The sequence below is a fragment of the Takifugu rubripes genome, chromosome 1 (genome assembly GCF_901000725.2).
Source record: "Takifugu rubripes chromosome 1, fTakRub1.2, whole genome shotgun sequence".
Classification (NCBI taxonomy): Eukaryota; Metazoa; Chordata; class Actinopteri; order Tetraodontiformes; family Tetraodontidae; genus Takifugu; species Takifugu rubripes.
The window spans coordinates 27,887,654-27,901,644 of NC_042285.1; the positions used below are offsets into that span (position 1 = coordinate 27,887,654).

General features: G+C 47.0%; 1 protein-coding gene across 5 annotated transcripts in view; it reads right to left on the reverse strand.

Moving 5' to 3' along the window:
• LOC101075134 (inactive dipeptidyl peptidase 10) overlaps positions 1–13,991 on the reverse strand; it is a 113,176-nt gene that overhangs the window by 46,296 nt on the left and 52,889 nt on the right. Inside the window, exon 1 of one of the 5 annotated variants that reach the window (XM_029836998.1) lies at positions 20–501. The exons of 3 other annotated variants lie outside the window; for them this stretch is intronic. In XM_029836998.1, coding sequence (XP_029692858.1) covers positions 20–76 — 57 coding nt within the window. In that variant the 5' untranslated portion in view covers positions 77–501. Of the gene's footprint in view, positions 1–19; positions 502–13,991 lie in introns of those variants that run through there. One more of the 5 variants, XM_029837023.1, reaches the window with a different exon arrangement.

Sequence of the window (13,991 nt, forward strand, 5' to 3'; positions counted from 1 at the left end):
GGAGAACGCGGTTGCCCACCTCGTCCTGCTGCGCCTGGCCGGCTCGCTGGTTCGGCTGCTCCTTGGTCGCTGTCATTGTAAACTCCTCTTTGGTTGCACTTGTTCGATGGAGAAGACACAGTCACGGTTTTGTCCTCAGAAGAAGCTGCGGGGAGGATGCGGCGGCGCCGTCTTCGGAGCTGCGGAATCTTAAAGAGAAGCGGGGGAGACGGGGGGGGGGAGACCGAGGACCCGTCACGACTGTGGATGATGCGAGGCTCGTGAGCGGAAGGAGCGGAACCGCAGCCAGTTGCGGACACACGGAGCGAAGCCCCTGAGGCGTTCTCACATCCTACCGCTCGCTGCCGCGCGTCTGCGTGAGGGAGCGGTGCGCTGGAGCGCCGTGTGCTCAGCGCTGCTGCTGCTGGGGAGGATATGAGCAGCAGGAGCGGGGGGGGGGGAGGAGGAGGAGGAGTGTTAAAGTGGTCTTGCGATGGGGTCCCCGGAGGATGGGGGCGGCGTTTGCTGGATTAAACGAAGACGAGTGCGGCGTGGACGGCGCGTGATGCTGCGCCGCAGCGACGGTCGTCACGAGCGCTGTCCGCCGTGCTGAAAAGCTGCCGCGTCACCGCACAGATGGAACAAAGTGGAGTTCTTAACTACACTTCCAGCTACACGCTTTTTATTCTATTAATTAGATTACAGTCACGGAACGAAACGAGTTGGTTGCAGGAGGCGGAAGCAGATTATTTACAGATGCCTGTAAGGAAAAGTAGAGCCTTGAAATTCAGATTTTAATACACAAGCTCATCCTCTTCAGCATAAAAAAAAAGCTAGTGATAAGAATTCTGATGTCATTTCTTTCGATAAACATCCTCCTTCCATTCACACGTCCACCCAGTTCCTCCAATATTAACAAAGTATCACTTTTCTTTTTTCCCCACTTTACATTTGTAGCAGAATTCCTATATTTTCCAAGATAACAACAGCCAGAACCACAGATACTGGAGATGACTGACTGCGTACAGACAGACAGACAGACAGACAGAGACAGACAGACAGACAGACAGACACAGACAGACAGACAGACAGACAGACAGACAGACAGACAGACAGACAGACACAGACACAGACAGACAGACAGACAGACAGACAGACAGCACAATTATGATCAAACACACATGCTTGTGTAGATTAAAGATGAGATATTTGGAGACCGTTCGTCCAGACTCGTGATGCTTCCAGGTGTTCTGTCTGTGGAGGTCACCTGACTCATTGTGAGGTCACCTGACTCATTGTGAGGTCACCTGACTCATTGTGTCGCGCTCCATCCATGTAGCTCCTGCACAGGCCCACTTGTATTAAAGGAAAGGCAAATCGATCTGTTTGCTCCATTTTGCAGAAAAAGAAGAATCGATGTAGTTTGAGGAGGAGATTTGACCCGAGATTGCCGACGGGGCCGTGTGCTGTGCTGCTCTGCTTCGTGCGGTTGGCCGTTTATGGAGTATCTGTTTGCATTTTCATTAGCTAGCTTTGGTTAAATGAACCTGCAACGAAGCCCCCGGCAAAGTTCCCCGTTCCAGCCCTGACGGCACAAACAAAGAAAGCTTTTATTTCATTAGCACGATTAAATAACACGGGAGCAGTTTAGTCAGAGTCCAGAAAACAAGTTTAAACAAAAATGCAACATTATTTAGATTATAAAACTATTTAAAAAAGAGGAAAGAAACTGACCAGCTCAACATCACAGGTAAGAGCCGCATCGATCTGGAGGTTTACGGGCAAATGGAAGAATTCCTCTTTTCTCCTTTGATAATTAATTTAGGACGGAGCATTGGGAGCGATGGGCAGTGGAGCAGATACGCTTCCTGTCAAACGTTTCTGGGAAACGACAGCCGTGACCTTCATGTTACACTGGCGCTGGGTTATTGACGTTTTGTCTTTGACTGTCTCTGCCCTCTGAATGCCAGGAATGTCGGATCGCTGCAAATTCAGAGCAACAAATGTACAAACGCAGGGCGAAAGCATCAGGATTAACAAAAGGCTTCCCTCTGACAGGCAGAGAGCAGAATAGTGAAAAAGATGGCTTCCTTCTTGGTGGCCGTGCAGACATTAGCAGAGTGCACATTAGCATAAACTCCCCTTAACCTTTGCGTACACGCACCACTTTCTGATGGACTGATGGTGTTTGAAGAGGGACGTATTGGATGTGCTTGAATGATGAATATGTCTGATAACCTTCTGTGGACTGTTGCCACTTTGGTAAAGGTTGCGTCTACACTGATTAACCTTCATTAGCAATTTAAACCTGAAAACTGAGGGATCCGGGACACATTCTGTGTTTGTAGACAGTTGAGTTAACACTGCTAGCTGTGCCTGATGCATCTACCGCATGCGTGTGTGGAGTGTTTTCAACATTCTTGCTCCCAAATCATCTCAGAAGGAACCTCCAGCATGTTCTGACTTAAGGGATGGCAACATTTCCGACGTAGGTGGGGTTCATCACTTATGCTGCAGCAGACTTCTGCCTGGTTCATGACGCAGCTTCCTGAATTCCAGATCCAAACGGATGAGGAGGTGCAACATAAATTACTTATATTCACAAGGCAGCGCATGACAAGCAAGAAAACCATGAGCATGTTCTGCTGTTCAGCTCTGACATGAGGATACGTGTCCAGCTTCTTGGTTTAGATTGATAGGGAACTAGTTTCTGTGTGTCTGACAGGTATTGACCACATACATCACATGACTCCTGTACTGGTGTCTCTTCATTGGCTGCCCATTAAATTTAGAATAATTTTTAAAACCCTTCTTCTGACCTACAAGGTCCTCAGAGGCCTAGCTCCATCCTACCTGGAGGAGCTAGTGACACCTTATCAGCCCAATAGACCGCTCCGCTCTCAGAATGCTGGTCTACTTGTGGTTCCCAGAGTTTCTAGGAGTAGAATTGTTATGGAACCAGCTCCCTGTCCAGGTACGGGAGGCTGACTCCATCACTACTTTTAAGATCAGGCTTAAAACCTACCTCTTTGAAAAAGCTTACTAATTCTGTAGTTCCAGTTACTATCATAGACAGACAGATTATCATACTTAGGGGGTCGTCTAATCGTTAGGTCACATCTTAGTTATGCTGTTATAGGCCAAGGCTGCCGGGGTCCAGAAACATGATCACCTGACAGGCCTCTGTCACCCCACTGGGTCATGGTTTCCTCTCCTCTCCTCTCCTCTCCTCTCCTCTCCTCTCCTCTCCTCTCCTCTCCTCCCTCTCTACCCCCCCCCCCATCAGCAGGTGGGTCCCCCTACATGAGCTTGGTCCTGCTCAAGGTTTCTTCCTGTTAAAGGGGAGTTTTTCCTGCCACTGTTGCTTGTCTGGGGTCAGGCCCTGGGATTCTGTAAAAGACGCTATATAAATAAAGACTGATTTGATTTGATTTGAGTTTAGATCACCTTGGGTAAAATATTACAATATGAAGCAGCATTGGAAAAACAACTCCTGGAAATGATGTAACTGGTGAACCCATCAGGTCCCCTGGTCTCCGAAGGATCGCTGCGGAGGACGCAGACGACCCGCAGCTCCATGAGCTGGCATGAACTAAGATAAACTAAAGTCCAGTGGGGCCGGGGCACCAGATCACCAGCACGTTGGCTAATTCCAAGCACAAACTCTCCGTGGAATGAGGGAACTCGTCAGCATTCCCAATCATGGGAGTCGCTGGAGACCATTTTCAAGATTTCTGAGCACGTCTGGAAGCACGACCCAATTTGGACGGAACCTCATGTAAACGTGTCTGGACCGTGGGCAGGAGGCTGCACGTGCTGTGAAATCCCACATTTGGGAAACCAAGTAATTCCCAAAGTAGAGATGGACGAACCGCCGACCTTCAAGGCCGAGATCGAGCCGATTGATCGGATCGATGTTCATCCGTCACGCCGTCAAATGCGACTGTATGGACTGAATGCTGATCCGAAAGCTCTGCTGGGATCAGAACCAAACCGTGAAAACAAGCAGCACACACACACACACACACACACACACACACACACACACACACACACACTCCTCCAGGCTCAGACACGTTCTCGTCATCTGAAGATGTTTCACCTCTCACGTGCACGAAACACCGGCGTCTCTGTCCGACAGCCGCGAGCGTGCACGAGAGCACAACAAAAGAACTGAAGTTAATATGATGGTGGAGTAGCTGGAGAGTGTTGGAGCCCCTGAGCCGGTGGAGTGTGGGGGTGGAGGGAGACAGGAGCCGAGCTGCACAGCCCCCGGGGGGGTTGTTCTGCTGAGGTGTCCACTCATGATAAACTATTTATGACCCCGGGGCAATTTATTGCAGACATTCAGGAACTGCACGCTACTGGGCCGCTGATGAAAGTTTCATGACTCAACTCACAATCCCAACTGCAGCCGCCACATTTACACAATAACTTGTGTTATTACAGCAGCTAACAAACATCAGGAGTGAAGACGAGTGAAGACTCTACACACACGTTCACACACACACACACTTCCCCACATCTACACACACGTTCACACACAAACACACACACACACAAACACACCTTTCCCCACATCTACACACATGTTCACACACACACAAACACACCTTTCCCCACATCTACACACACACACACACACACACACACACACACACAAACACACCTTTCCCCACATCTACACACATGTTCACACACACACACACACACACACACACACACACACTCCCTTCTTCTTCACTCCTCAACTGTGTTATTTGTGAATCGACTGACTGATTTTCCAGAAACGTGTTGGAATGTTGGAATGGTTACAAACAGTTAGACTAACAAAGTTTCTCTTCATCTGTCCACGCGCCTGTCTACCCACCCGTCCATCCTTCTTTCCATCCATCCATCATCTGTTCAGCCATCCATCCAGCCATTCATCCATCCATCATCCATCCATCATCCATCCATCCATCCATCCACCCATCCAGCCATCCATCCATCCATCCATCCACCCATCCATCCATCCACCCATCTGTCATCCATCCATCATCTGTTCATCCATCCATCCATCCATCCATCCATCCATCCACCCATCTGTCATCCATCCATCCATCATCTGTTCAGCCTTCATCCATCCATCCATCAACCCATCCATCCATCCATCCATCCATCCATCCACCCATCTGTCATCCATCCATCTGTCATCCATCCATCCATCCATCCATCCATCCACCCATCCATCCATCCACCCATCCATCCATCCATCCACCCATCTGTCATCCATCCATCCATCCGTCATCTGTTCAGCCTTCATCCATCCACCCATCCATCCATCCATCCATCCATCCACCCATCTGTCATCCATCCATCATCTGTTCATCCATCCATCCATCCACCCATCCATCCACCCATCCGTCATCCATCCGTCCACTCGTCTTCTCATCCAGTGTATTCATCCATCTGCTAACCTTCAATTATTCCTCATTAGTGTCAGCTGAAGTCGATCCCACTGTCGATCCATTTTATATCCACCCATCCCTCCTTTTATCCACCTCTCTATTCATCCATCTGTCTGTCTATCCAATGTCTGTTTGTCCAAACATCCATCATTCGTCCATCTAAGAATCATCCATTCTTCTGTTCGGCTATCCATCCGTCCATCTACCCATGTATCCATCATCCATCCCTCCATCCATCCATCCATCTACCCATGTATCCATCCATCCATCAATCCATCCATCCATCCATCCTTCCATCTACCCATGTATCCATCCATCCATCCTTCCATCCACCCATCCTTCCATCTACACACACACACACACACACACACACACACACACACACACACACACAAACACACCTTTCCCCACATCTACACACATGTTCACACACATCCTTCCATCCATCCATCCTTCCATCCACCCATCCTTCCATCTACACACACACACACACACACACACACACACACACAAACACACCTTTCCCCACATCTACACACATGTTCACACACACACACACACACACACACACACACACTCCCTTCTTCTTCACTCCTCAACTGTGTTATTTGTGAATCGACTGACTGATTTTCCATCCACCCATCCTTCCATCTACCCATCCATCCTTCCATCTACCCATCCATCCATCCATCCGTCCACCCGTCCGTACGTCCGTCTGTCCATCCATCCATCAATCCTTCCATCTACCCATCCATCCATCCATCCGTACGTCCGTACGTCCATCCATCCATCAATCCTTCCATCTACCCATCCATCCATCCATCCATCTACCCATCCATCCATCCATCAATCCTTCCATCAATCTATCCATCCATCCATCCATCCGTCCGTCCGTCCACCCGTCCGTCCGTCCGTCCGTCCGTCCATCCATCCATCCATCCATCAATCCTTCCATCCTTCCATCTGTCTGTCCATCCATCCATCAATCTACAATTATACCTAATTAGTGTCAGGTGGAGCTGGAGTGTATCCCAGTGGTTACTGGGTAAAATGCAGGAATACCTATCCAGCCCTTTGTTGGACTGTCCAGGGTCACCATTCAAGTGCGCACATACACACACACACACACACACACACACACACACACACACACACACACACACACACACACACGGATTATTTGGTTTGATTATTTTTTTGTGGACTGTGGAATTAGAGAACCTGGAGAAAACCCATGATGTCACAGCCAAAAATACAAATTCCACAACCTCCTCAGCTCAGATCGAGAAGGCTCTTGGTCCTCAGATATCCAACCATGTCAAAAAAGCTGGACCTGACCATAAGCTGTTGGTATGCTAAAGGTAATCCGTGGTCGATTTCTTGCAGAAGGGATGAAGGCACCTTGTAAGCGGTCCAAACTTCATCCCAGTCCGGTGATGGAACTTGAGGCGTGTGGAGATGGACATGGAAGCGACCTGCACAGTGACAGCAATTACAGCTCAACCAAGCTGCCCCAAGCGTTGGCAACAGGGGGGTAAAGTCTGCCTGTGTTCCTGGAGGGTTGTGGGTCTCCATTGGTAGGTTGTTCAACAACCAGGCCAACGTTTACTACTGACACCACAATCATTTGGGTTGTCTTTGTCGCCTAATTAGCAGTACGACAAGTGTAACATTTAGCCAACTAAACTTCTCTTTTTTCCTCTCCGTGCGGGACAGTCGAGTTGTTATGTCTCATTTGGACTCTCCTCTCATCTCCGAAAAGACTGAACCCGTAATTCCAACTGAGAGGTTGGAGCCCTGACTAGAGGGAAGCCATCATTGCTTATAAATCTGGACAACCTTGTTAGAGTGGTGTTTTTTTTGTCTCCATCTCAAAGGGCGAGCGATTTCGTTGATCGCGCTCCTCTTTCATTAAAGCCAAATGGCTGCATGAAAGCCCAGACGTTTGAAAGCTCTCCTACGTTGACACCAAGCTTTGAAAGGCTGAGAGCAACTGAAAGCTTTGCCACCTCAAAGAAATAGATAATTGGTTGTATCATATGTGCTAATCAGTCATCTATTGATTTAGCGGCTCCGCTTGGCACCAGCAGACACAGAGCTAGCCCTGGTTTGAAGTCGATCCTTAAAGCCGCAATTTTCCTTTTTTCAGGCAACGTTTGCAAATTAGCGACAACCCGCGGATCCCCTTGCCATAAAATCCGACATCAAAATGGTCGATTTTCTTAGTAATTTGGGGTTTTCAGACAATCTGCCCGGGGCGCTTAAATATCAGACGCGCCACACGACAGACAAAAGGCCCTTTCATTAGAGAATGAGAAAAAGATTTCACAACAGTTTCAAACGGAATTGTGGTGACAGTGGGATGCAACATATTTACCCTCAACAAAACGGGAAAAGAGGTTTTTCAAGCTCACCGAGTGTGACGGAAGATAAGTGATTGATTGACCAACTCTTGACTTTAACTATTTTAGTTAATTTAACATTGGACTCTTGTAATGTTGCTGCTAATGATTTATTCGGACGGCGTATTTACCGTTAACTAGCGGCAGAGGAAGGTTGTAATAAAGCATCAATAGGCTGCTATTACACATGGTAGTAAGCAGGTGGTAAACGGATCTCCCAAAAGTGTTTCCGTATGTTTATATAAAGTTACTAAATACATTTTATACATTTAATCCAAAAATATTCACACAGTAGAGTTTTGGCTTTTTGCCAGTTTGTTGGTATTTTTTAAAACGTTAAAAGAATAAAAATGATGAGATGAGCAACAAAAATAGCCCATAATAACATCATTATCCTTAACATTTATGCTGGCTGGTGATTAAATGTAATAACTGTAATTACATCATAAATGCAGACTGATTGGGGGCAAAAGTCACCGTTTCACCAGCGTTTCACCGCAGCAGCGGAGCACGAATTCATTAATTCGGCCGTGAGAGGCAGGTTGGGATTACGCAGCGCTGCGGCGCCGCTCTGCTGACACGCCGCTCTGCTGACATGGCGACGCCGTTCGCCTTAATCTAGTTCAGTTGTTACTGCTGCGTTGTCTCAGTGATTGTTGATCTCACTGTGTGTGTGTAGTACTAATGAAGGCGCCGCCTTAAGATAAACACACCCAGTTCAATCAGATGTTTGCTCAAATTCACACACACACATGCGCACACACACACACAAGCGCACAAATGGTCAAAGGCCTTAGGAGTGAATGAATGTCTCTAAAGGTCGGAGAGTCACACAGTTCTGTGTGTATCTGTCGTACTACACACTAATGAGATTATGGATGCTACAGGGCTAAAAATAGCTGGTGGGAATAAACAAAAGACTGAAACTCACAGTAAAACTCGGCGGAGGAGGATGAGAAGAGCTGAGCTTCATCTCCAGTTTGAACCAACTCATTCAATTGACTGAACAATGTTGATATTTCCAGTAATGAGCGTTTTTACTCAGACTGGCACCTCGGGCGCCCTCTAGTGGCTGGTTCCTGTAAAGATCCCTTACTTTTTAATGGTGTCAGGCAAAAGATCGGCGCAATTTGTTGCTGTAAAAGTTGGCCACTTGGTGACAAATATTGTTAGAGAACTTGATAATCTCAAGTTCAGTTCAGACAATATAAAAGCTTCTGAATTATTCATAAATGAGGCCGTAGCCCATCTGCTAATAAAAGATAACTGTAAAGGCATTCTATATTTCACGGCTGCCCTCTTTATTGCACCAATTCACCCGTTTGTTTTTTTTTTAACCAAAAATAAAACCCACTTTGCAATATAAGCAAAGACATGCACACATGCTTCCACCCAGAGGAGATCAATTATGCATGTATGCAGCTGGAGGAGCCACGCAGCATTATTCTGAGTCAATACCGCCTGTGGGCTCTGCCCCCCCCCCCGCCCCCATTGATCAAAGGCTGAGATCGCGAAGCATTTTTGCGACTCAGACGCTTGTTTTTGCATTTGGTTCATCCTGAGTCAACAGAAGCAACCAGGGCTGCCTGAACAGGCCCCCAGAAGCCCCCCAGCCTCTCTGGATTTAGCTGCAGCATTTTCGATCGACTTAGAAAAGACGAAACGGCGCCAGGAAGTGATCCGCCTGACAACGAGCACGAGCTGAATCTGGTGCTCCACCACAGTGATCATGGCTAAAAACAACAAAAGCAACTCCCGATTCAAATGAAATGATTCCTACTGAATGGAAGGGACGCTTTAATCACCATGGTTACGCTCAGAAACATAGATTCTTTGTATTCTACAGTTACACTACCCACAATCCTTTGCTCATGAAGACTCTTGTTGACAAACATTGTGCATTAAGAGAACAGAAACAACAAATTACTTTAGAATAATAAAGTCCATCCATCCATTCATCCATCCATTCATCCTTCCATTCATCCATCCACCCATCCATCATCCATTCATCCATCCATCCATCCATCCACCCATCCATCCATCCATCCATCCACCCATCCATCCATCCATCCATCCATCCACCCATCCATCCATCCACCCATCATCCATCCATCCATCTACCCATCTATCCATCCATCCATCCATCCATCCACCCATCCAGCATCCATCCATCCACCCATCTATCCATCCATCCACCCATCATCCATCCATCCATCCACCCATCCATCCATCCATCCATCCATCCATCCACCCATCCATCATCCATCCATCCATCCATCCTTCCATCCATCCATCCATCCATCCATCCATCCATCCAGCATCCACCGATCCAGCATCCATCCATCCATCCATCCATCCATCCATCCATCCATCCAATGAGAAGATCCTTGACTTTAATGACATTCTGGAGAAGATCATGTCTGATCCACTGAAGCTCTCTAGACAGGTTTTCAGGGCTGCTGCATCACAACATTTATAAAACACAAAGCATGTTTTTATTCTGCCGTGAAGGTGAACCCGGCGCATGTTCACATGCAGAAGTGCTTCACCTGTGTGGATGTGCCTGCGTCCATGTGAAGGCCCCAGCTCCCACCTGGCTGCATGTTTAATGTCTAACATTGTAATTATATCAGAGCTCAGCGTGCACGGACAGACTGCTCAGCATTAAGAGCTCTGGAGGCTCCTCTCAGCCTGTCTGAGATTAGAGGAGAAGCTAGATGAGCTCACATGTGTTGGTTCCACACACTTTTCCACACATCTACACACATGTTCACACACACAAACACACATTTCCCCACAAAGACTCGTGGAGCTTGTGATGGAACCATGTCCAACCAACTCCACGAGTCTTTACCTGCACTGTCTGGCACATTAAACATGTCGGATCAAATCCTGCTCCCATCCTGCAAGTTTTTCATTCTCCTGCTGTTTCAGTCTAAACCAGGGTTCGTGTGGCTCTTTAGCGCCGCCCTAGTGGCTCCCGGGAGCTTTGTCATAAATTTGAAAATGGAAAAAGATGGTGTAAAAAAAAAAAGTATGTATTTAGGAAAAACATGACAAACAATCTTGAGGTTTTCCAATGTTGTAAAAATGTGTATAATAAATATTTAATTTCAACATCTCATCATAATGGAAGTTAAGCTTAAAGCACCATCGTGCAGCCACGTGATGCGTCATTCTCCCCAGGATGAGCCGCAGGGAAACTAAACATTTAATCATCGAGGCTCATTATGTGTTTTTAGCCTACTGATCATTTTAAAAGTAGGCTAATATAGACACAGCATGTGTTGCCTTCATAATAAGGCTTATATAAGGCTTTCAATTTTTTGCAGCTCCAGACAGATTTGTTTTTTGTTTTTTTGTTTTTTTGGTGCAATATGGCTCTTTTAAAATTATGGGGTGGCGTCCCCTGTTCTAAACGAAACCATCACACCTGAGGCCAAAGATGTTTTCTTCTTCTTCCCCGAGGGATTCGAACAGCATTTGTAACTTCATGCAGAACGGCAGCTTTACTACAAATTATTACAAAAAACTACATCAGTGGACCAAAACAGGCGTGGAGGGAATTAGGAGTGAAGGTGGGAGGAACCAGGAATCTATATAACATGAGTGCATAAAAGCAAAGTGCCACGCTAATATTAGCTGTAAACGTGTGAAGTGATGGACCCAGGTGAGCTCTGAAGTGGTGAAGTTTTACAATGTTGTCTGACAGGACTGAACGTAATATTTTAACTAGAAAGGAATCGTCAGAGCTGTAATGATGTCAATATTGACCATCTTTGGAAGGCAGATGCTGCATGCTTGTTCTTCTGGGGGAAATAAGAAGGCCGTTTCAAACAAACATAACTGCATAACAGCACAGATGGATGGAGACCGATGTGACTTTCACTCAGGAACCAGATTCCCGGTTCCTGAACACAAAACATCTCTTCCAAGGTACGTAAGGTAGCCCTTCCCTTTAGTCCAAGAAGCCAAAACTCGCCAAACATCGACGTAATCTCTGATCTACAAAAGCAACGGGAGCTTTTTCTAACGTCCGAAACTGGTTCAAATTGCAGAAGGGAGGCAGCGGGAAGTTGTTTTTTGCAGTTTGACCCATTGTTGGACCAAAGATCTGAGAAGAATAGCAGGAAGACAAAGATGTGAAACATTTATAAATCTGGCTACACATCATGAGAGGGGAGCAGAAGCCTCTCAACAGGGCAGAATCTCGGGGTTGTTAGCCACATGCTAACACATCAGATCACACACATCTGTCCAGATACACGTGAGCAGCGGCTCTGAAGGGTTTTAATCCCTCAGAATGTTCTTGAAAGTCAAGCACATAGGTGTTGTGAAACAGGAGTATTTTATGCATCTTCCAACTTTCTTAATTACCGTTGTCTCTTGTTGACACCCCGACTACAACCGGCAACTTTGTGCAATCAGACTGTCTGATGCCTTCAAGGGCCAAATTGCCTCTTGAGAGGAAACAACTTCAAAAATCACCGAAAGTTCAGCATGAATTTTCCTCTCAAGTGGCTGTTTTAGCTTTCGTATGCAGTATTTTAGGCATCATCATCTCTGCACTGCTGCTGCGTCTCACTGATTGCTGCAGTGTTATGGAAAATATAAAAATCCAGGCCTGTAATTTGACTTTTTTTTGTTGAGGAGAGTGAGGCCAAGGCGCTAGTATGACGTCGACAGCAGGGTCGCACGTGTGAGGACAAAAGAGAACGATTACGCTAACAATGACTGCTTATCGTAGCTTCTGACGAGAGCCAGCATAATTAACCTTGGTTTTCTTTGGCATCTTCCATCTAACCCCACCTTCAACTGTTTGGCTCCCCCAGACACGAACGAAGAGTGGAACAAACCTTTTTTACCAAACTGAAAGTGACTCTGCCTGCCAACAGCTGCAGCGTTAGTGCCCGTTATAACAGGGGGATGTAAAGGCAGCATAACGGTGCGTTAAATTAAGCTGCTGGAAGTGAAAAGACACAATGATTTGGTGAAAGCCAAAAACATCAGGCTGGTGAGACGATCTGGCTGTTTGACAAAAACAAGTGACAATTTACATAAAAAGGTGCAGTAAAATGATCCAAGTTGATTAAAATGACACGATGCCACGTCTTTTTAAAACTTTCTTGTTCCTTCTTTCTAAATCATTCTTGTTTGTTGTTTCTGTGATAGAAGAGAGTCTGTGGACTCCACAGAGCTTAATAGAGCTCTTGGTCAGGAGTGGTGATGCTCCTCAGGCCATTGACAAGGCTGAGTGTCCAGGAGATGTCAAACAGTGAGTAAACAAGCTAACAGTCACGGAATGGCTCCAAAACAAGCCCAACAGTTCAATGTGTTGACGAGCATTTAAGGCCTGAAAGACTTTCCAAAAAGGTGTCAGAGAACATCGGTGGTTTCCATCACACACATCAGAAACTGCGTAAAGTCTCAAGATCAAAGACAGAGGCGCTTTTATGCCTGTGCACAGTTTATCTGGACCTAATTAAGAGCAGACATCTGGAGATGACATCACCTTTAGCGTCTTAATGGAAAAGCAGCTGTGGGTCTGCAGCAGGACCGATCCGCAGACCAGAGACGTTACAACAGGCCAGCTGTGTGTTGCTGCCACACAGTTTGCATTTCAGACCTGCAGGAAAGATGGTGCACTCCTTCTGAGAGGCCATAAGGGCGGCTAGTGAGTCCGTACTGGACGACCGCCGCCGCCGCGGGCCTCTCCAGCTGTCTCCGCCCCTTCCTTCTCAACAGGCTTCATCCTTCCAGATGCTCCAGCGACTCAGCGTGCAGCTCACGATGCCTCGAGCCTCTCAGAGCTACTATCTGCAACAACCATCTCCTACTTCAGACCTCCACCATCAGGATTCTTCCGCCATCTCCCCCACGCCAAAACCGCCTCTCACCCCCCCCTCACCGCCCCTCTCTCCCTGCGCGGCTATCATAATGAAATCTAAATTACGGGTTGCGTCCCGGGTGCCCGTCTGTCCAGGTTAGCACTGCCCGTCTCCGTGTCGGCGCCGCTGACGCCGTCTGAGGAGCGTCGACAGCAGGAAAAGAGCCCCAGTGTGACATTTCATGACTAAATGAGAAAGCAAATATCAAAAAGTCATTTTTCCCGCTGACCCTGGCAGAGCGAAGAGTTGATGAAGATGAGAGCGGTGAGGCA